General features: G+C 38.8%; 1 protein-coding gene and 1 pseudogene across 3 annotated transcripts in view; one reads left to right on the plus strand and one right to left on the minus strand.

Moving 5' to 3' along the window:
* AAGAB (alpha and gamma adaptin binding protein) overlaps window positions 1-20,962 on the plus strand; it is a 60,580-nt gene that overhangs the window by 19,756 nt on the left and 19,862 nt on the right. For all 3 annotated transcript variants that reach the window (XM_017851112.1, XM_017851111.1, XM_017851113.1), the window contains exons 2-5: window positions 3,797-3,987; window positions 4,113-4,209; window positions 4,538-4,627; window positions 8,688-8,771. In XM_017851112.1, coding sequence (XP_017706601.1) covers window positions 3,797-3,987; window positions 4,113-4,209; window positions 4,538-4,627; window positions 8,688-8,771 — 462 coding nt within the window. The remainder of the gene's footprint in view (window positions 1-3,796; window positions 3,988-4,112; window positions 4,210-4,537; window positions 4,628-8,687; window positions 8,772-20,962) is intronic.
* Window positions 7,821-8,126, minus strand: LOC108514713 (40S ribosomal protein S24 pseudogene; annotated as a pseudogene).

Below are 20,962 nucleotides of genomic sequence, written 5' to 3' on the forward strand. Positions count from 1 at the left end.
TTATGTTTGCTACTAGAACTGAGTTGGCATCTAACTTCCTTTGTAAAAGCACTACAAATTAACTATTGTAAGCTGTGAAATGGAGTTTGTAGTAACAGACCTGGCAAGTAAACACCTAGTGTTTGTCTCTTAAAAAATGATATATTACAGCTCCACCAGGTGACTGCCAATAGTGTGAATGAGACAGGCTGGCATCCACCAGGAGGAGGGGAAAGCTGCTCTTGATTTTCTTTGTGCCTATCGGAGTCTACAACATAATAATTTAGTGAAGGACAAAGAAGGGAGCCCACTGCAGGTTTTTCTAGGAAGTCTTGCAAAACACACACACACACACAAACAAAAAAACCTCAAGATCACTGTGACTTATCTTTGACATGTAAATACTTGAATGTCATAGACAGTTTTCTGATGGGTTAATTGTGCTGCAGATCTGTATATAATTATGCCCATATTCTGGCTATTATTTTTGGTGTTCCTAAAAGGGCAGGGGATACTTTAGGTCCATAGACTAGTTTTGGCTTGTCACTATTAGAGACTCAAGTGTGATCCAGCTCAGATGCTAAGTATTGTAACATCACGGTGTAGTAGGAAAGATATTGGTGAATCGAATCCAGTTTTAGGCTCTGCTCCTATTAGACAAATGGCTTCTTTTTTCCTGGGCCTCAGTTTTCTAATCTGTAAAATGAGTGAATTATATTAGCTGATCTCCAGAAACCTTTAGCCATGTGCACAATTTGAATAATTTCATTTTAATTTAGAAAAGAATAAACTTGTTAAGCATTTGAAAATAAAATAGAAAACATGAGGGAAGAAAGCTATATTTAGTGTACACATTTACATTTTTTAAATTAAACTCTACGTTATGATATTGATCATAAGAATTAGAATGAAAGTCTTTACTATTCTCTCCCTAGCTCTAATATGGCACAGATGTGATAATGAAGTCCATATGCAGTCTTGAAGAAAGTGTCTGATTAGACATAAAGTGTTAAAAAAAATCTGATAAGTAAATTGAGCTATCAACTTGTTTAGGCAGCACAGAGAATAAAACAAAAGCCAAAGCCCACTAGCTACTGAAACACTGAAATGTGAAATTCATTTTCCCAACTTATTGGTTCCATTCCTATCTAGGTTTGGAGAAAAAAGAAACAACTTCTTTCTCCGTGTTAAGTAAATATCTTAATCATTTGCAAATGCAAGTATAAAATTGAAATTGTAAGTGCTCTGAGTAACAAACATTGTTTTGTTCTTTTGTGTTCTAAACATTAATAAAATGAGCCATCATTAATGGATCTAAATATTTTAAATTGCAGTTAGTAATGCCATTTTAATTGATTTTAGATTTCTCATGTTGAGGAGCAAAGAAAGCATAACCCCAATTTTTTTATTCCAGTTTTTAACAATACAACCGATTTAGAAAATATTAAGAACTGATTGTAGCAATGACAGGAATATTAGTCCCCCTCTGCCTTTGTACTTTGCCCCTTAGCAACAAGTGAATTCATTACTGTATTTTATTATTTGTGCTTCCCTCCTTTAAAAAATACGCAGTTTGCTATTTTTAAAAATTACCCATGGATGGCTGGGCGCAGTGGCTCACGCCTGTAATTCCAGCACTTTGGGAGGCCGAGGCGGGCGGATTACGAGGTCAGGAGATCGAGACCATCCTGGCTAACACGGTGAAACCCGTGTTACTAAGTCTGTACTAAAATAGAAAAAACTAGCCAGGCGTGGTGTGGGCGGGTGTCTGTAGTCCCAGCTACTCGGGAGGCTGACGCAGAGAATGGCAGAACCCGGGAGTGTGGAGGTTGCGTGAGCCGAGATCTGCCACTGCCACTCCAGCCCTGGGCGACAGAGCGAGACTCCGTCTCAAAAAAAAAAAAAAAAAAAAAAAAAAGAATGAAGACTGATTTTATGTAGTGACTCTTTTCACCATTAAAAAGTTAGTTTATACTTTTTTTGCTTTTCTTGTTGTTTTAGTTTCTTTCTTTTATGTGTGTATTTATCAGCATATTGTGGCATGTGTGTTAGCTGTGCCAGTATTCAGCTTTTAGAAACACAGCCACATGTTACTATGCCACCTTCTTGAAGTTTGGAGTGTTAGATTTGAATGCAATGTAGACTTTGATCTAGTTTTTGTTTTTCTGTGAGACATTTACATGAAAACAACATCTTTGATTTTAATAACTTACCTGTTTATTTCCCACCTGAAATTGTCTTAATGCTCCATAAGGGACGTAGCAGCTGGTTGCGATGGAATTGACTGACACTAAGTAAAAGATTATGACTTCAGGTAGAAATTAAGTAGACAGAACTGCTGATTTCTTAAAGAAATGGGATACACTCAGATTGTTAAATATTGACATAGACCTTCTGCTAATTTAAGAGTAACAATTCTGGTTCTGGTGAAAAAAAATTTTTAGTTAGTTTCATGATATGCTTTATATCAAAGATAAAACCTTAAATTTGTTTTAAATTTAATTTTTTTGTTAAAAAAAGGGCCGACCTTTCATTCTTGAGAAGATTAATTCCTCTTAACCACTTGATGAAACTTTGCTAATAAAAAGAATGCATGCGTGTATACACTCTTACACACACACTTTGTACATAATTCCTAGCAGTCTTTTGGACTAAATACTTTCCCCATAACTTTATATTGAGCAGAAATGATGGCATCCTTTCAAATATATAATGTTAGCTCTGGGATTTAAAATTTAATTTCTAGTTTTCAGTGTCTTGCTAATTATGAGTTTGAGGCACATTTCATTAATACGTGTTCATCTTAGTATGCATTGACGAGGAGTTTGTGACTGTTTTTCTTTATATTCTTCTGATAAGTCAATTAATGGCAAGTCATTTTACTTCTGTAAGCTCATTTTCCACATTTGTATAAAGTGGCGGTTGTGGGTATGGGTGTGAAAGATGGGAGTTTAGGTTAGAACAATTTGTAATTTCTCTTCCAGTTGTAAGTACTGTATAACATAATGGAAGCAAAATGCTTCCATGGCTCCGTGATCATGTCTGTATTCGTTTGTTCATCATTGACTTGTCTCTTACTATGGGGATTTCCTATTATATACATGCTGCACTTAAATTTCCGAAAGATTTACTTATAATCTAATCTTTTAGAATCTAAATTTAGTTGTAGTCATTTGTTTGGCTATTACGCATTTAAAATTTACCAGAAGTGTCTTGATCAAACAAGAATTTGGGTTGGCTTTCAAAGAATGTGAACAAGGCTGAATATAAATAGAATTCCGGTCATTTATCAGTATCCATTCTTTTATTTCATTAGCTGAATTAATGTCTAAGCATTCAGTCCAAGCAATATATGTAGCTCTTCTATTTTACTAATGGTTTAGCCTTAATCCTATCTTCCTTTTAGTTTGCAATAAGTACGAAATAGTTACAAATTCTAGAAGCTTGTTATAGTCTACCTCCTATGAAGTACTTAAGCAATACAATAAATACAGCTGTCATTCTTTGTCTTCTACTTGCTCTTTTCTGGATATTTGGTTGTATGACTGTTTTTTCCTGTACTACTATCTAATCTAGTTCACAATGATTTTTGTGTTCTTAAAGAGAAAAAGTCAATGACTTAAATTATATCACCATAACTTTTGTAATCAAATGATCAGAGAAGATAGGATTAAAGCTAATAAATGCAGGGTCCTTTGAAATCCTCACATAAAAGGAAACAGCGAAAGTACCAGCTTTATCTGGTATCTGACTGAGAAAATCAACCAATGTATATTGGTTTTGCACTTTACATGGTAATGTTGTCATTTATTTTTAGATATCCTTGGAACAGAAGATCTTATTGTGGAAGTGACTTCCAATGATGCTGTGAGGTTTTATCCCTGGACCATTGATAATAAATACTATTCAGCGGACATCAATTTATGTGTGGTGCCAAACAAATTTCTTGTTACTGCAGAGATTGCAGAATCTGTCCAAGCATTTGTGGTTTACTTTGACAGCACACAAGTAAGACTTTGTTTTCTATGAAGGCTTGAATAAGAAATTATTGCATGCCTTCTTTTTTTCCCGTTACGTTTTATCTTACTATCTCTTTTCTGTTTTTGTTTGTTTATATTTTTTGTTCCTTCTAGAAATCAGGTCTCGACAGTGTCTCCTCATGGCTTCCACTGGCAGAAGCATGGTTACCTGAGGTGATGATCTTGGTCTGTGACAGAGTGTCTGAAGATGGTAAGGCATGTGGATGGGACATGCATTTGCCATTCCTTGATAAACAGAGTACATCTGTTTCCTTAACTTAGGACATACATCCCATGTGACTTTATTGCTTTATGAAAATATTTTCAGCTATTTTTCTTTGGTATCTTGTAATATTTACTTTTTTTTTAAGAATGGATACTTCAGGGTTGAGAAATCATTTTCTTTTCGTTATTTTAGATGCCTTTAGAATAACATTGACATTAAGGGAAACACATTGAGATTTATGAAGAATATTGCAGGAATAGTCATGTTTTGTTTTCTTTTTACTTAACGAAGATTCTTTTGCATATTATTTTAGGTGTAAACCGACAGAAAGCTCAAGAATGGTGCATCAGACATGGCTTTGAATTGGTAGAACTTAGTCCAGAGGAGTTGCCTGAGGAGGATGGTAAGTGTTTGTGTGTTAGTAGAAAATATGGCACTTAGATTCAGATATGAGAGATTATTTTAATTCAGGGAAGAAGAATCACAGCAAAATTCAAGAAACTTTTTCCCCAGCTGTTTCAAGGATTTAAGCAAAATCCATTGATGTAGTCTTATACTTAGTGTGAGAATTCATTTATTTGGTTTTACCACCTATTTTAGAACTTTTGAAAATGTGTGTTTTTCTTATGGATAAAGGTATAAGGCTGCTTTCTAAAATCTTTGTCATTTCCCCAATCCTTTTTCCTTTCCCCACTGCTGAAGAAGGAGAGTTAGACCTTCATAGTAGTTAAAGTTGATGTTTCTTATTTTGAATTCATAGTAACCTAAGGCTGAATTCCTAGGAATCACAGGGGACATTTCAGATCTATTTGAATGTCTTTTGGACATTTGAAGCCAAAAAACAGACCCCTAATTTAATCCCCCACCTCTACCCCAGGTAGCTCTGCAATCGCTGTCCTCCGCTATTGCTGGACCTTCTATTTCTTCCCCTTTTCTACTCCCCTTCTCCGTTTCTTTTCTCATCTTTTCTCCTTTGAAGTACACCTGTTGTGGTATCTACCAGGATAAGAGGGTTTTTGGTTCACCAAAACCTTATAATCTGGTACAAGAGATGAAACTTACAGATAATTGAATTATCAAGTGGAATGTCATAAGTATTATAGAAGAAATAGTGGTGCTGTGGTATTTTAGAGACAGGAGAGCTTATTTTTGTTTAAAAGTGCAGAGAACGTGTTGGCATTGTGAACTCTCATATGTCAGCTGCTCCATGGGGAAGAAGTTAGAAAAGGTCCTGGGCTTGTAGTGAGAGGACTGGTGGAGAGGTGGCATTGTGAATATGCCAGTTGTTCCAAAAGACATCCTGGGCAGGGACAACCAACGTGAATTAAAGTACATAGATAAGACATAAGCAGTCATTTCATGAAACTTGTATTTTTTTTAAGGAATTAAGAAATATTTTCTATATTCTGGTTTTATTTATAATTTTCCAAAATGCTGTTACCTTTGAGAATAAAACTTGCCAGGGAGGAAGAGAACAAAATTGAAATAAAAGACTGGTTTTCTCCTTGCTCTTTTAAAGAGTGTTGAAAATTGGCAAGTACATCTTTTCTGTTTTTCTAGGTCCCTGAAACTTGTGCCCTGTTTTGTGTATGTGAGCCTGTGTGATTTCTGGCAATAGAATTTTCTCTTTCTCTTGTCCTTGGGAGTCAGTATTTGACTGTTATCATTTTGGAATCTCTGCTCCTTTATACACTGTATTTCTCGTAGCCCTTTGTCTGAATAATGTTCTTGTATTCATTCAGATTAATCTTAAAATGGGTTTTTTGATATGTCATCTTTAGGTAACATAATGAAAACTTTCCTAGACTTTTAAAATACGAACTATTCCTAAGCCATATTTCCTCATCTTTTACTTGCATGTATTATTCAAACATGAATATAGGACTTTATGCTAGTTTGTATTAATTTTCCTCTTATTGGTACTAGGTCTTCATTTCAGACCACATTTTTGGTTCCTGGTTATGTCATCTAAAGTGTTAGTTATTCTTTTGAGAATTAAGTCATTCACAGTTAAGATAAACATGACTTTTAGATTTTCATCCAAACATTGGTAGTGATAAACTTATCTTGGTAGAGTATTTTCTTTATTTATTTTTATTTATTTATTTGTTTATTTGACACAGAGTCTCTCTTTGTCGCCCAGAGTGCAGTGGTGCGATCTCAGCTCACTGCAAGCTCTGCCTCCCAGGTTCACACTATTCTCCTGCCTCAGCCTCCCAAGTAACTGGGACTGCAGGCGCCCACCACCATGCCCAGGTAATTTTTTTTTTTTTTTGGTATTTTTAGTAGAGACGGTGTTTCACCATGTTAGCCAGAGGATGGTCTCTTATCTCCTGACCTCGTGATCCGCCTGCCTTGGCCTCCCAAAGTGCTGGGGTTACAGGCATGAGGCACCCCGCCTGGCCAAGTATTTTCAATTTAATCACTATATTTCTGTTAGGTTGGTAGGCTGGTATTCTTTAAATGATTCATTGATCCATTAAACAGTTGGTGAGTGCCTGCTGTTTTTCAGGCACTGTGCTAGGCAGTGGGCATATGAACTCAGTAAGACAAGATTCCTGCCCTCAAGGAGTTTCCAGTGTAGGGGGAAGGCTACATTAGTAAATCATCAGTTCCAGTGCATCTTTCCTCTAGGAGAGATGTGCATAGAGTGGTATTGTTTCCACTTTCTGTGAGAATGGTGTAAGTGAATTCGCCCTTGATCAATAGCTAATAAGTGGCAGAGCCTGGGTTCAAATTCAGATATTCTGACATGTAACTCTGTGCTCTTCTTGTTAAACCACCCAGGGCTAGGCTGGCCACTAGAGACAGGTTCTGTGTGGATTATGTTCTGTAAACTCAGGAAACTTTCCTTTTTTAACCACATGAAAACTATTTGTGTCATTGTTTTCCAGATGCAGCCTTACAGTCCTCAACATCTACAGGATCTCAATTTCCTTTGTACACAATCATTCCTAATGTTGTAGCTAAGAATACCACCTTTTTGATACACTATGGGATTACAGCCCCATTATTTTGAGTAGTATCAGTCAAATTCCGGAAGCAGGATAGTACTCGTAATAAACTAAGTTGTTGTAATGACCCTTTGCCTGTCTCTTACACTTCTAGTCATTTCACTTCTTACTCAAACTGTCTCTGATCAAGAAGTTCTTCTATAGATATCGATCATAAATAACACTTATTATTCTCTGGTTTCCAGCAGAGGATAGAGCATTTACATGATTTTATAGCATACTATTAATAAGAGGACTGTTCCTGCCTTAAGGAAACTCATTCTGTCTAGATTGGTATCTCTCGTACTGTGCCAGGAATGTGTGTAATAAGTGGAATCTTACATTTTCAGAATATGAATAGATTCCATTGGTGAGGATAACTTTTTTATATAACTGGCTTATATTGTATGTTTATTTAATTGCTTTAGTTTCTGGAATATTCTTTTTTTTCCACTTGAAAGTTTTTAGTTTATTAATCATGAAAAAACCACAGTGGCCACAGATAACATCCTTCCAGCACCTTTACTCCTTTGGCTTTTTGCCAGCACCAACACTGGCCTTTGCAGTCTGCCAGACTTTCTTCATGCTGTTCTTGCATTCCTTTCATTGCTTTCTTGAGGTCTTTTTCTTCTCACACAGGTCATGTCTTGTAAGTCTATGTTTGTGTTCCTTTTTGTTTGCATAATCCAAGGAATCATAAATTATGCCAAAGCCAGTAGTCTTGCCACCACCAAAATGAGTTCTGAATTCAAAGATGACATCTGATGTGGTCTTGTACATTTTGGCTACTTTTCCCCAAATTTCTGTCTTAGGTAGTGTTGCCTTCCTGGGGTGAAGGACATCAGTGACCATTTGTTTTCTCTGAAGTAGTTGGTTGGTCATGAACTTTCCAGTTTGGATAGTTACCATGTCGTTCGTGATGGTGGTCAATCCTCAGACAGCTAAAGAGGAAAGGAGTTTCTCTAGAGTATTCTTATCGGGAGCTCCAAGCTCTGTATTTGTTTTTTTTCCTTGTACAATGTGAGCTAACAACTAAATAAACAGGATAACAAAACCATGGTCATTTGAAAATATGGCTTGGGGGATATATACGTAACATTTTCTTTTCTTTTCTTTTCTGAGATGGAGTTTTGCTGTTGTTACCCAGGCTGGAATGGTGCCATCTTGGCTCACCACAACCTCCGCCTCCTGGGTTCAAGCGATTCTCCTGCCTCAGCCTCCTGAGTAGCTGGGATTACAGGCATGCGCCACCACACCCGGCTAATTTTGTATTTTTTAGTAGAGACAGGGTTTCTCCATGTTGGTCAGGCTGGTCTTGAACTCCCAACCTCAGGTGATCTGCCCGCCTTGGCCTCCCAAAGTGCTGGGAGTATAGGCGTGAGCCACCTTGCCCGGCCATATTTTTGTGAATGTGTATGTATATCTGTATGAGTGTTGTGTATAAGTATGTATATTTCCCTCCCTGATTAGACGACTTCCCAGAATCTACAGGAGTAAAGCGAATTGTTCAAGCCCTGAATGCCAATGTGTGGTCCAATGTAGTGATGAAGAATGGTAAGTAACTTGGGACTCAAGTCATTTTTTTCCTCTTATTCCTTGTAAGTTTTAAATTATTCAGATACATGTGGGACCATTAGTACTATATGAAATCTGTAGATTTATTCCAATTTCAATTCCCTGATTGAAGGAATTGCCAAAGGTAGCATTTCTAGGAATTTTTCATATATGTTTAATAGTTAATTCAGTAAGAATTTAGAGGTTGCCTGTAATACACCCAGCATTGTCTTTGCCTTTGAGAAGTACCTCCAAAATTATAAGACATAGACCCTATTATTAAGGAGCTCCTAGTCCAGCTATGAAATTCAAGCATGTACTTTTCAAATGCCAGGTAACTATGCAAAGCAATCTGTGAAGAGTACAGATGACTGATGCAGGCAGTAAAGTGCATAGAATCAGAAATATGGCTGTTGTGTCAGGCTCAAGTATAGATAGAGAGCTTCAAGGAGAAAGTGTGTCCTGACAGTAGTTTTCACAGGAAGGTCAAGATTTGGACTGATGAAAGGGGAGAGCAGCAAGTGGAGAAGGAAGCATGACATAGAGAATAACAGTTGTATGTTCTGACCAGCCTGGGCAACATGGTGAGAGCCCATCTCTATAAAAATTAGCTGGTCATGGTGGTATGCGCCTGTGGTCCCTGCTACCTGGGAAGCTGAGAATGGGGAATTGCTTGAGCCCAAGAAGTCAAGGCTGCAGTGAGCTGTGGTTACGCCACTGCGTACCAGCCTGGGCAACAAAAAAAGTTGTGTGTTCTAGGGTCACTAAGAGAATATCACCTAGCATTTGGAGCTAGCTTAGAGAGACAGGCCTGAATGCCAGTCAGGAGAATTATAGCTTTTTCCTGTAAAAATTGGTGAGTCACTGGAGTTTTTTAAATAAGGGGTTGATGCAAAAAAGGTGGTGTGTAGGGAGGTTTGACAATTGAAGAAAGTCAAGATAGAGTCTGAAGTAAGGGAGACCAGAGCTTTTGCAGCAGTTCAAGAGTGAGGTGCTGGAGCTGGGGGTAATGTAGTGGCAGTGGCCATGAGGCAGAAGACTGGATCTGAAGTGCGATCTGAAGAGGGTAGGCTAGTGCACACTGGCCTCTTATAGTCTGCATTAGTTCCCTAGGGCTGTGGTAACAAAGTACCACAAACCATACGACATAGAACAACATGAATGCATTGTCTCATAGTTCTGAAAGCCAGAAATCCAAAATCAGGGTGTTGGCAGGGCCATGGTCCCTCTGAAGGTGCCAGGGGAGGGTCTGTTTCAGGCCTGTCTTCTAGCTGCCGGTAGTTACTTAGCTTGTGGCAGCATAACTCCAGCCTTCACATGGTATTTTCCCTAGGTGCCTGTCTGTGTTCACATTTTACAGTCACATCGAAGTAGAGATCTACCTACTGCAGTATGACCTCATCTTAAAATATCTGCAGTCAGCCTGTCCAAATAGGGTCACATTCTGAGATACTGGAGGTTAGGAGTTCAGCATACAAATTTGGTGGGGGATATAATTCAGTCCATAACATAGTCTTTTAGGAATTGCTTCCCGTATAGGGTTTTTCTGTCTTATAGCTCTGGGCTGCCTCAACAAGTATGCTGAGTGAGACACTATAGAAGGGAATGAGAAAAATCATATTTTACAGCCAGGCGATGTGGCTCACATCTGTAATCCCAGCACTTTGGGAGGCTGAGGTAGGTGGATCACAAGGTCAGGAGATCAAGACCATCCTGGCCAACATTGTGATACCCTGTCTCTACTTAAAAAATACAAAAATTAGCTGGGTGTGGTGGCACGTGACTGTAGTCCCAACTACTTGGGAGGCTGAGGCAGGAGAATCACTTGAACCAGGGAGTCAGAGGTGGCAGTGAGCTGAGATCGTGCCACTGCACTCCAACCTGGCAACAGAGCAAGACTCCATCTCAAAAAAAAAAAAAAACACACACACACAAAATGAAAAAAATCGTATTTTACAGTGAGCTTACCCCATCTTCCCTGATAAAGGTCAAGTAGAAGACCAGTTTTATAGAAATAGAATATTTCATTTCAATGTTTGGTAGACCCTTGAGTGTTAAGTGAGATTGGCGCCCTGTAGCTTTTCTGAGGTCTGATCTAACCCTTGTCATCATTAGAGAAGTTCCTTCTGGTATAATAAGGTGTTCCTTCCTCTCCTGTTCTTCCCTCTCCATCCTCCTTCCTCCTTTTTTCTTTCTAGGAGGAATCTTATTATGTCTGTTACATTGAATTGCAAGGGTGCTAGATTCTATTTTATTGATGTAGCAATCTAGATAGATCTAGAAAGAATAAGGAGTTTTTTGGGGTTTTTTTTTTTCCTTCGCCAACATTTTTTTTTTTTTTAGACAGAGTCTCGCTCTGTTGCCCAGGCTGGAGTACAGTGGTGCGATCTCGGCTCACCGCAACCTCTGCCTCCCGGGTTCAAGCAATTCTCCTGCCTCAGCCTCCTGAGTAGCCAGGATTACAGGTGCACACCACCACTCCCAGCTAATTTTTGTATTTTTAGTAGAGACAGAGGTGTTTTACCATGTTGGTCAGGCTGGTCTCGAACTCCTGGACCACGCGATCTGCCTGCCTCAGCCTCCAAAATTCTGGGATTACAGGCGTGAACCACCCCACCTGGCCTCTCCAACCTTTATTTTAGGTTCAAGGAGCACATGTGCAGATTTGTTACGTGGGTAAATTGTGTGTTGCTGGGGTTTGGTGTGCAAATGATTTTGTCACCCAGGTCACAGGTAGTGAGCATAGTACCTGATAGGTAGTTTTTCAAACCTCACCCTCCTCCTACTATCTCCCCTCAAGTAGGCCCCAGTGTCTGTTGGGCCTCTTTTTATCTCCATGTGTATTCAATGTTTAGCTCCCACTTATAAGCGGGAACATGTAGTATTTGGTTTTTTGTTGTTGTTGCTGTTTTTACTTCACTTAGGATTGTGGCCTCCAGCTGTGTCCATGTTGCGGCAAAGGATATGACTTTCTTCGTTTTTATGCCTGTGTAGTATTCCGTGGTGTATGTGTACCACATTTTTTAATCCAGTCCACCGTTGATGGGCATCTACGTTGATTCTATGTCTTTGCTATTGTGAATAGTGTTGTGATGAACATACACATTCATGTGTCTTTTTGGTAGAATGATATACATTCCTTTGGGTGTATACTCAGTAATGGGATCGCTGGGTTGAATGGTAATTCCATTTTAAGTTCTTTGAGAAGTCTCCAAACTACTTTCCACAGTGCCTGAACTAATTTACAGTCCCACCAGCAGTGCATAAGTACTTCCTTTTCCTCTGCAACGTCACCAACATCTGTTACTTTCTGACCTTTTAATCATAGCCAGAGTAAGGAGTTTTTCATTTATGTGTTTATCTCTCTGTTACCAGAACAAACTCAAATTAAGACTTGGTCCTTCTCATTCATTTATTCAGCAAATCCTTGTTGAGCATTTACCATAGGAAGGCTATAAAAATAAGATTTGGAGCATAAACTGGATCAATTTAGAATAAAATTATATTCAGTGGTGCTTGTTATATTTATGAGAACTATTTTCACAAAATCTTCTTTGGCTTTATTCACTTTTTGAAAAATCTGTGTCCCAAGTTCGTATATTAAAGAACTATTGCCTTGTAATGTACACTTAATGGCTATAAATTGAGAAGCTGGACTAAACAGGCTTTATTACTTTGGAAGTATGGTCAAAGGTGTTTCCTGAAAAAATGCCATTTTACTTGTTTTAGACACTAAACAATATTCTTAAAAGAACTGCAAAGCAAGGAGGTACATTGTGGATTTTTCATGGTTCTTTGCCCTGAGGTTTCCTCGCTTTCTTTTTTTTTTCTTTAGAGTACTGGTACACTAGTTTCCTGTTAACCAAAAAACAACATACTGCCATTAATTAGCCTAATTTCATGTTTAAGAGGATCCTGGTGTAAGTGGTATGAAGATACAATGAATGACATTTTGATGCAACCCAGGTCTTAGGAAGTGTGAAGGACATCCTTTTAGAGCCCTGCATCTTTCTTTAGAGACAAAGCTCTCTGGATGTATGATGGATCATATTACTCTTCCAGGGTAACCTACCTCCTATGCTGTTTGTAGAGCCTGCTTTGCTGGCGATCTGTCTGCGTGCCCAGTGAACTGTGCCTTCCTCAGCCTGCTTTTCTTGAATGTCCAAGTGTTGTCTGCCAGCAGGTGCTCAGACTGGTTTATTTGTTTTAGGAGTCTCTGTTTTTCTTACTCTTTTTTTCTCTATTTTCTCCCCTTTTCTCTTTTTTGAATTGTGGTTAAATATACATAAGATTTACCATTTAAAATATACATTTCAGTGGCAGTAAGTGCATTCACATTGTAAACCAAAAAGTTTTTTTAATTGAAAAGTTTGTTGACAAAGTAAAAAACATAATAGAGGTACTGATTACCTTTTAAAGACATAAATAATGACCAACTTTTGTTGTTTTGGTTAGAAAATTACTATAATCACAATTGATTCTTTGGGATTATTACATTGGAAAATTATGTAATGCCAGTTGATTATTTGGGATTATGTATTGTCTAGTTAGTATTTATTGAGCAGTAATAGAACATTTAGGTTATGTCATGCCACTAATTTTGAACAGTTGCAGAAAAATATTTGTTTGAAACTCTTTTAAAAATATTTAAATATGCTCTATTTGAAAAAACAATTCCAGTTCTTGTAAGGATTATGAACATCTAGCTGTTGCAACAAATGGCTCTGAAAACACACAAATCTAACTCAGGTTTTATTTCTTTGCAGTTTCTTGGACATTTATCATTCAAAGGTCGAATATTTTATCTGAAAATCTAGTTAATTAAAAATATAAGAGATGAATTGCATTCCTTCCTGCCCTCCGCCCAGATAAAGTGGATGTGTTTTCTATATGGGAATTCATGATTTAATGAGGGATTATTATAAGTCTGAACAACTTACTTGGTTATAGAATATCTTCATAACTTTTTTCCTTTAGTGTCTTCTTAAAAGTTAGTAATACGCAAGCAACCAAAGGAAAAATAGATAAATTGGACTTCATCAAAATTAAAAATGTTCATATTTCAAAGGACACTGTCAGGAAAGTGAAGGATAAAAGGCAACCCTCAAAATGAGGGACAATATTTGTAAAACATGTATCTTATAAGGATCAGCAGAATGTATCTAGAATATATAAAGAACTCTTACAACTTAGTAGTAAAAAGACAACTAATCCAGTATAAAAATGGTTAAGAATTTGGATAGGCAAGAAGATACACAAATGGCCAGTAAGAACATGAAAAGATGCTTAACGTTGGCTGGGCATGGTGGCTTACGCCCGAAATCCCAGCACTTTGGGAGGTCGAGGCAGGAGGATTGTTTGAGGTCAGGCATTCAAAACCAACCTGGGCAACATAGTGAGAACTTTGTCTCTTCAAAAAACATTTAAAAATCAGCCAGCCGGGGTGGCATGCACCTGTAGTCCCAGCTGCTGGAGAGGCTGAGGCAGGTAGGATCACTTGAGCCTAGAGTTCAGTGCTGTGGTCATCTAAGATTGTGCCACTGTACTCCAGCCTGGGCAACAGACACCCCAATTCAGTATTGAAAAAGGAAAAAAAAAGAAAAGAAAGAAAAGATGATTAACATCATTAGTCACCAGGAAAATGCACATCACAACAATGAAATACCACTTCACACTAGGATGGCGAGGGTCAGAAAGATAATAACAAATGTTGCCGAGGATGTAGAGAAATTAGAATCCTTGTACACTGATGGTGGGAATATAAAATGGTGCTGCAGCCACTTTAGAGAGTTTAGTAGTTGCTCAAAAAGTTAAACATAGGCCGGGCGCGGTGGCTCACGCCTGTAATCCCAGCACTCTGGGAGGCCGAGGAGGGTGGATCGCAAAGTCAGGAGATTGAGACCATCCTGGCTAACACGGTGAAACCCCGTCTCTACTAAAAAATACAAAAAATTAGCCAGGCGTGGTGGCGGGCGTCTGTAGTCCCAGCTGCTCGGGAGGCTGGGGCAGGAGAATGGCATGAACCCAGGAGGCAGAGCTTGCAGTGAGCCGAGATCGCGCCACTGCACACAAACCTGGGCGACAGAGCGAGACTCCATCTTAAAAATAAAAAAAAAGCTTAAACATAGATTTACCATGTGACCCAACAGTTCCACTCTTGGCTGTATAATACGCAAGAGAACTGGAAACATGGGCACACAAAATAGTATGTATAAGTGTTCATAGCAGTATTATTCATAATTGCCAAAAAGTGAGAAAAACTGCTGAAAACAAAATGTGGTGTATCCATACAATGGACTATTATTCAATCATAAAAATGAAGCATGCTACAATATGGATGATCTTCAAAAATGTTATGCTAAGTGAAAAAAGCCTGACATGAAAGGCTACATACTGTAGGATTTCATTCATATGAAATATCCAGAATAGTTAAATGCGTAAAGATAGAAAGTAGATTAGTGGTTCCCAGGGGCTGGGAGGAGAGGTTGCTCATGGGTATGGCATTTCTTTCTGGGGTGATAAAAATGTTCTGGAATTAAATGGTGGTGGTGGTTGCACAACTTTGTGAGTATACTAAAAACCACTGAATCATACATTTTTAAAAGGCTGGATTTTATGATATGTAAATTAAATCTCAATAGAAAAGGAGGAAGGAAATGATACCACCAATGATGATAATAGTGGTAATAATAGAAAAGGTGGTGGTGGTGATGATGGAAAAGGGAGAAGTGGCAGTGATACTAATAGCACCTGATGGTATATGTGCACAATCTCATTTAATCCTCACAAAAGCCACATGAGTTAGGCTCAGTGAAGCCAAGTAATTTCCCCAAGGTCATATAGCTCATCAGTTCTCAAACTTGTTTGCACATTGGAATCACCTGGGAACTTTAGTGACCTAGGAAGCTTTTAAAACCTATGCTACCTGAGCCTCACCCAAGGGAGGAGCAGCTACAGTGTTTTTTAAGTGCCTCCAGGATTCAAATATACAGCCATGGTTAAGAACCACTGACATAAATGATAGTCTTCTAGTTCTAACTTGTAAGAGTCTGTGCTTAATCCATGGGAATAAATTCAGCATTTTGAAAGCCACATTAGCCCCTTGCCTGACCTGCTTTCTCTAATTCCTAAATTATGTAGTATTGAAAAGTGACTTTCGGCCAGGCGCGGTGGCTCACGCCTGTAATCCCAGCACTTTGGGAGGCCGAGGTAGGCAGATCAGTTGAGGCCAGGGGTTCGAGACCAGTCTGGCCAACATGGTGAAACCTCATCTCTACAAAAAATAAAAAAGTTAGCTAGGCGTGGTGGTACACGCCTGTAATCACAGCTACTTGGGAGGCTGAAGCATAATAATCACTTCACCTCGGAAGGCAGAGGCTGCAGTGAGCTGAGATTGTACCACTGCACTCCAGCCTCGGCAACAGAGTGAGACTCTGCTCAAAAAAAAAAAAAAAAGAAAAGAAAAGTGACTTTTCAAGTCAGAGAAAGAAGACAGGACTATGTTTAATACGGAGTCACCTATAGGGAAAGGTGAAAATAGTGGACATTCCTTCTCGTACTTCCTCTGTACTTGTTTCTAGTGTGGTTTAGTATCATGCAGAGGTCAGCAGTGCTGTGACAGTCCTTCTTGAGATCTGAAGGAAATAATACAGCTTTTATAAGTAGCTAATTGTCTGGGAGCATAATTTAGGTGCTGAGGGTATCTGGGTCATTTGAGTTTTCTTCTGCTGGCCTCTCTAGTCCATATTTAGGCTCCAGTTTCAAGTGTTGATTTATTCATACAAAAAATATTTCTTGAGTACTTGCTCTGTGCAAAGTGTTGGTCTGTTTGGGATGTATCAGTGAACAGATTAAACAAAAATGTCTGTCCTTAGGAGCTTTCATTCTGGTGGGAGGCTATAGTCAATAAACAATACAAGCAATTAGTATGTTATATAGTATATTAGGAGATGATAAGTGATATGGGAAAATAATAAAGCAGAGTTAGGGACATGGAGATTGCTGTGTAGATTGCAATGTTAAATAAGGTGGTTCAAGGTGGGTCTTCTTGAGATTTGAGCAAGGAGATGAGGTGTTTCACCATGTGGATATCTGGGAGAAAAACATACCAGGGACAGGGGACAGCTATAGCAAAGGCCGTAAGGTGAGAGCACGCCTGGTGCGTTTGAAGGATATATTAGGATGCTTGCTGGCTGAGCAGGAGAGGTCAGAGAAGTAACAAAGGGCTAGATTATTTGGGGCTTTGAAGGCTATCATAATAACTTTGACATTTACTCAGAGTAAACTAGGGGACTGTTGCAGGGTATTGAGTGGGAAAGTGACATGATCTGACAAGGTCTAAAAAGATCACTCTGGCTGCTCTGTGGAGAGTAGATGATGAGGGTGAAGAGCAACCAAGATCTCTTAGGGGCCTATTGTAATGTTCCAAATGAGATAGAATGATGGCTAAGATTGGGGCTGGGACAATGAAAGTGGTAAGAAAAGGCTGAATTCCAGATATATTGTGAGATAGAGCCAGCATGGTTTCCTGCTGGTTTAGATATGAGATACGAGAGAAAGAGAGCAGTCAAGGAAGACAACAGGATTTGGGCCTGAACGCTTAAAAGATTAGTTGCCGTCAACTGAAATGGGGCAGCTATAAGATGAAGCAAACAGGGTCACATATCAGTAGTTCAGTTTTGGACATGTTGAGTTTGACATGGCTACTGATACCTCCAAGTGGCTGCTAGACCTCCAAGTGGAGATATCAAGTAGCCAGTTTGCGAGATGTGTGGAGTTTGGGGAGAAAGGCATTTAAAACCTGAGCCTTGATGAGATCACCAAGGGAGTGAATGCAGTACTTAAAGAAGACCAAGGACTCAGCCCAGGGACATTGCAACATCAAGAGACAGGGAGAAGAGAAGGCACCAGTAAAGGAGACTGAGTTGAAGAAAGGTCAATGAGGTAGGAAAACCAGGAGAGTGGAGTCTTATTCTGGAAGCAAAAGTGAAGAGTGTTTCAAGGTGGAAGGAGGGGTCGCCTATGCCAAATGCTGCTAATAGGTCAAGTAGGATGAGAATAGAGAGCTGACCGTTGGATTTAGCATTAGTGACCTTGAAGAGCAGTTTCGGTGAAATAGGTTGAATGAGAAAAATTGAAGATAGTGACTATAAAAACTCTTGAAAATTTTGCGGGAAAGGGGAGCAAAGAAATAGGTGAGAGCTGGAGAGAAAAATGGGGTTGAGATTTTTATTGTTTGAGATGAGAACAAGAGCAGCACATTCATAAGCTGATGGAAAAGATCCAATAGAGGGTGAAAAATGGATGAAGTAGGAAAGAGAAGGGAGACTTGCCGGAGTGATGTCCTTGAGTAGGTAGAAGGGATGGGCTCCAGTGTACAAGTGGAGGGACTGGCTTTGCACAGGAGGAGGAAAGTAACCCTAGAAAGGCATGGGAAAGGGGGTGTGTGGATGCAGATGGGGCTCAGTGGGGAGGTGTGGCATGAGAATCTGTGCAAGTTCCTTCTGAGTGCTTCAGTTTTCTCAGTGAAGGAGGAGGCCAGGATATCACTTGAGAGGGCAGAAGGGAGGAAGTAGTATTAGGATTTGAGGAGAGAGGAGAAAATGTGAAGTAGTCATTTGGGAGAGAGAGAGTAAATGAACCTATAGGGATGTGACATATGATTTGCCAGGCAGCATTAAGGGACCCAACTTGAAATTTGGTGTCATAAAACTAAAGTCAAGTCAGGCAGCAAGGGTGTGTGTGTGTGTGTGTGTGTGTGTGTGTGTGTGTGTGTGTGCGCGCGCGCATGTGCATGTAGTAATCAGTTCTGCTTTTGCTAAGCAAATGTTATCACAGCAAGAGAGAGGCAAGGGATTCAGTAGTATATATAAGAGATTAATTATAGTGATCATGGAATTTAAGCTAAAAAGGGGAGAGTGGAAATCAATTGGAGTGGGTCAGTAAAAAGATGGGAGTTTTGAGTCCTGGTGCAGTTGAAGGATAATTGGGTTAAGGTACTATAGGGAGAGAGAGGGACTTGGAAAAACAGGTGATGCATGAAGTTGAAATTATGGAGGGGTTGTAGTTATTGGTAATAATAAGGTCTGGGTATGACCTTGCGGGGGAGTACATGGCTGCAGTAGTGTAGAGGACAACATCCATGAAATGGAGGAATTCAATAAACTGAGACTCAGATTGGTTGAATGTTTGTCTATATATTGAACTTGCTAAAAATTAAGACATTTGCCTTCAAATAGTTTGTGTGAGAATATCAGTAGGCTCCTATATTCAGAGATTTTAGCAATCATTTAATCCAGTGATTCTCAACTGAGACCCAGTAGGGGTATGGAAATACATATCACATGCTTTACAAGCCCTCTGAAGATGTTGATTGGCTGGCTCCCATTGAGAATCACTCAACTATTAAGCGCTATTATTAAGTGGTTGATAGATGTGCCCTCAACTGCATTGGGTAGAAATTGTTAGGAACTTTTGAGCTAGTCTGTTCATCCAGTACAGGAATGGCTTCTATAGCATCCTTCAGGATCATACACCCTTTTTGGCTGAACGCTTTAAATAACAGCACCTTGTGAAGCAGTCTAGAAGCAATTAATTGCATAGAGAACTCCAAGAACTGTTTTGTTCATTCTTAGCAGATAGAATATATTTTTATGCTGGTAGCTTAAGCACTTAAACAAGGAAAGGATATATATTTTACTTTGTGTCATAATACTGAGAGGAGTGGTGAAAATTTTATCTGTCGGTGTATTTCCCCTTGCTTCTACCTTGTTACTAGCTTTCATTTTGATGACTCTTTTTCCTAGTCTCCCTAGGAGGTGAAGAAAGTTCCAATAGAATTGGAAAAGATTTAGCTCAGGGAGACTGAAATGACCAAGGGGATGGGAACAATGGAAATTGTCTAATATAATAAGTAAGTGTGGACAAACCAGAGCTGAGAAGAGATTTAATTGGAATCTATATTACAGGGTATGTATAAGGCAGATGTGAACCTGATTTCCCAAATTCCAGATTGCTATAACTCAGAGACATTCCCTAAATCTTAAAGTGAAGGCCTTACTGAACATAGTAGGCAGTAATCTATGGAGTACTTCATATTAAGAGATGATCTAGGCAAAAAGTAGATATGATTCAATAAGCCTACAGTGAATTCTCATTAATGACGATTGTACCTAATTCAAATTGAAAAGTACTTGGCCTAAACTTTTGAGTCTGTTATTTTGAAAAGCAATCATGTTTTTCTTCCCAGTATTTATCTATGCAGTATTTTTACTAGGTCCTCTACTAGTTAGGTTCACCCAGATTACATGTTCTTGTGTTTTAGGAAACTTAATAAGGAGCATTGTTTTGTTTGGCATGATAGTGCATGTGAATTAGCCTGATGAAAACATTTAGAACATACAATCTCCATGCATGCATCTGCTATGGCTTCTTCCTTTTACAGGTGGGGAAAAACAGGACCCAAAGAGGAGGGGTAACATGCTCATATTTACACAGTGAGTTTGTAGCCAACGTGAGACCACATGACAGGTCTCCTGATTAAGAGTGTTACATGTTTTTCCGTGACAGTGTGTTGGTTTATATTACTGGGCAGTTGGAGAAATGAGCACAGAGTAGTTAAATAATTTACCTTAAGTTGCGTGGGAAATCACTGGCCAAACCAGATGAGTTCATTGGCTACAAAACTCCCCTTAGCCTAGGTGCTCTCTGACATGAGTAAGATTTTAATGAGACTGTGTGGAAATGATGATGATAGCTGAGATTTTGGGCTTTTTGGCTTATTTCTTTTAAATAGATCCTTTTAAATAATTTAGGCCATCTAGAATGATGGAGATGCTTTATCCCACGGTCTTTGCACTTAATCCAAAGTACAGCTAAGGATAGTTAATTTAATACTCATGCATTCCTTATAAATGAAAGATAGTTTATATTTATTTTTAATTATTTTACTTGGAGTCACAACAGGTTATTATTCTCTTTGGTTTGAATTATAATTCTTATTTGTACATAGTAGGTGCTGTTAATGTCTTTTTGTTAATTAATATCAGATTTAAGGGCAAACAGGTTAAATTACAGTACTATAGTTATAGGCAAATTATTATTCTAGAAAGAGATTTGTAAGTTTTCCTGATAGACATAACTTCCCTCCCTCCCTTCCTTCCTTCCTTCCTTCCTTCCTTCCTTCCTTCCTT

This window comes from Rhinopithecus bieti, unplaced genomic scaffold (assembly GCF_001698545.2).
Source record: "Rhinopithecus bieti isolate Rb0 unplaced genomic scaffold, ASM169854v2 scaffold_31548, whole genome shotgun sequence".
In the NCBI taxonomy this organism is placed as follows: Eukaryota; Metazoa; Chordata; class Mammalia; order Primates; family Cercopithecidae; genus Rhinopithecus; species Rhinopithecus bieti.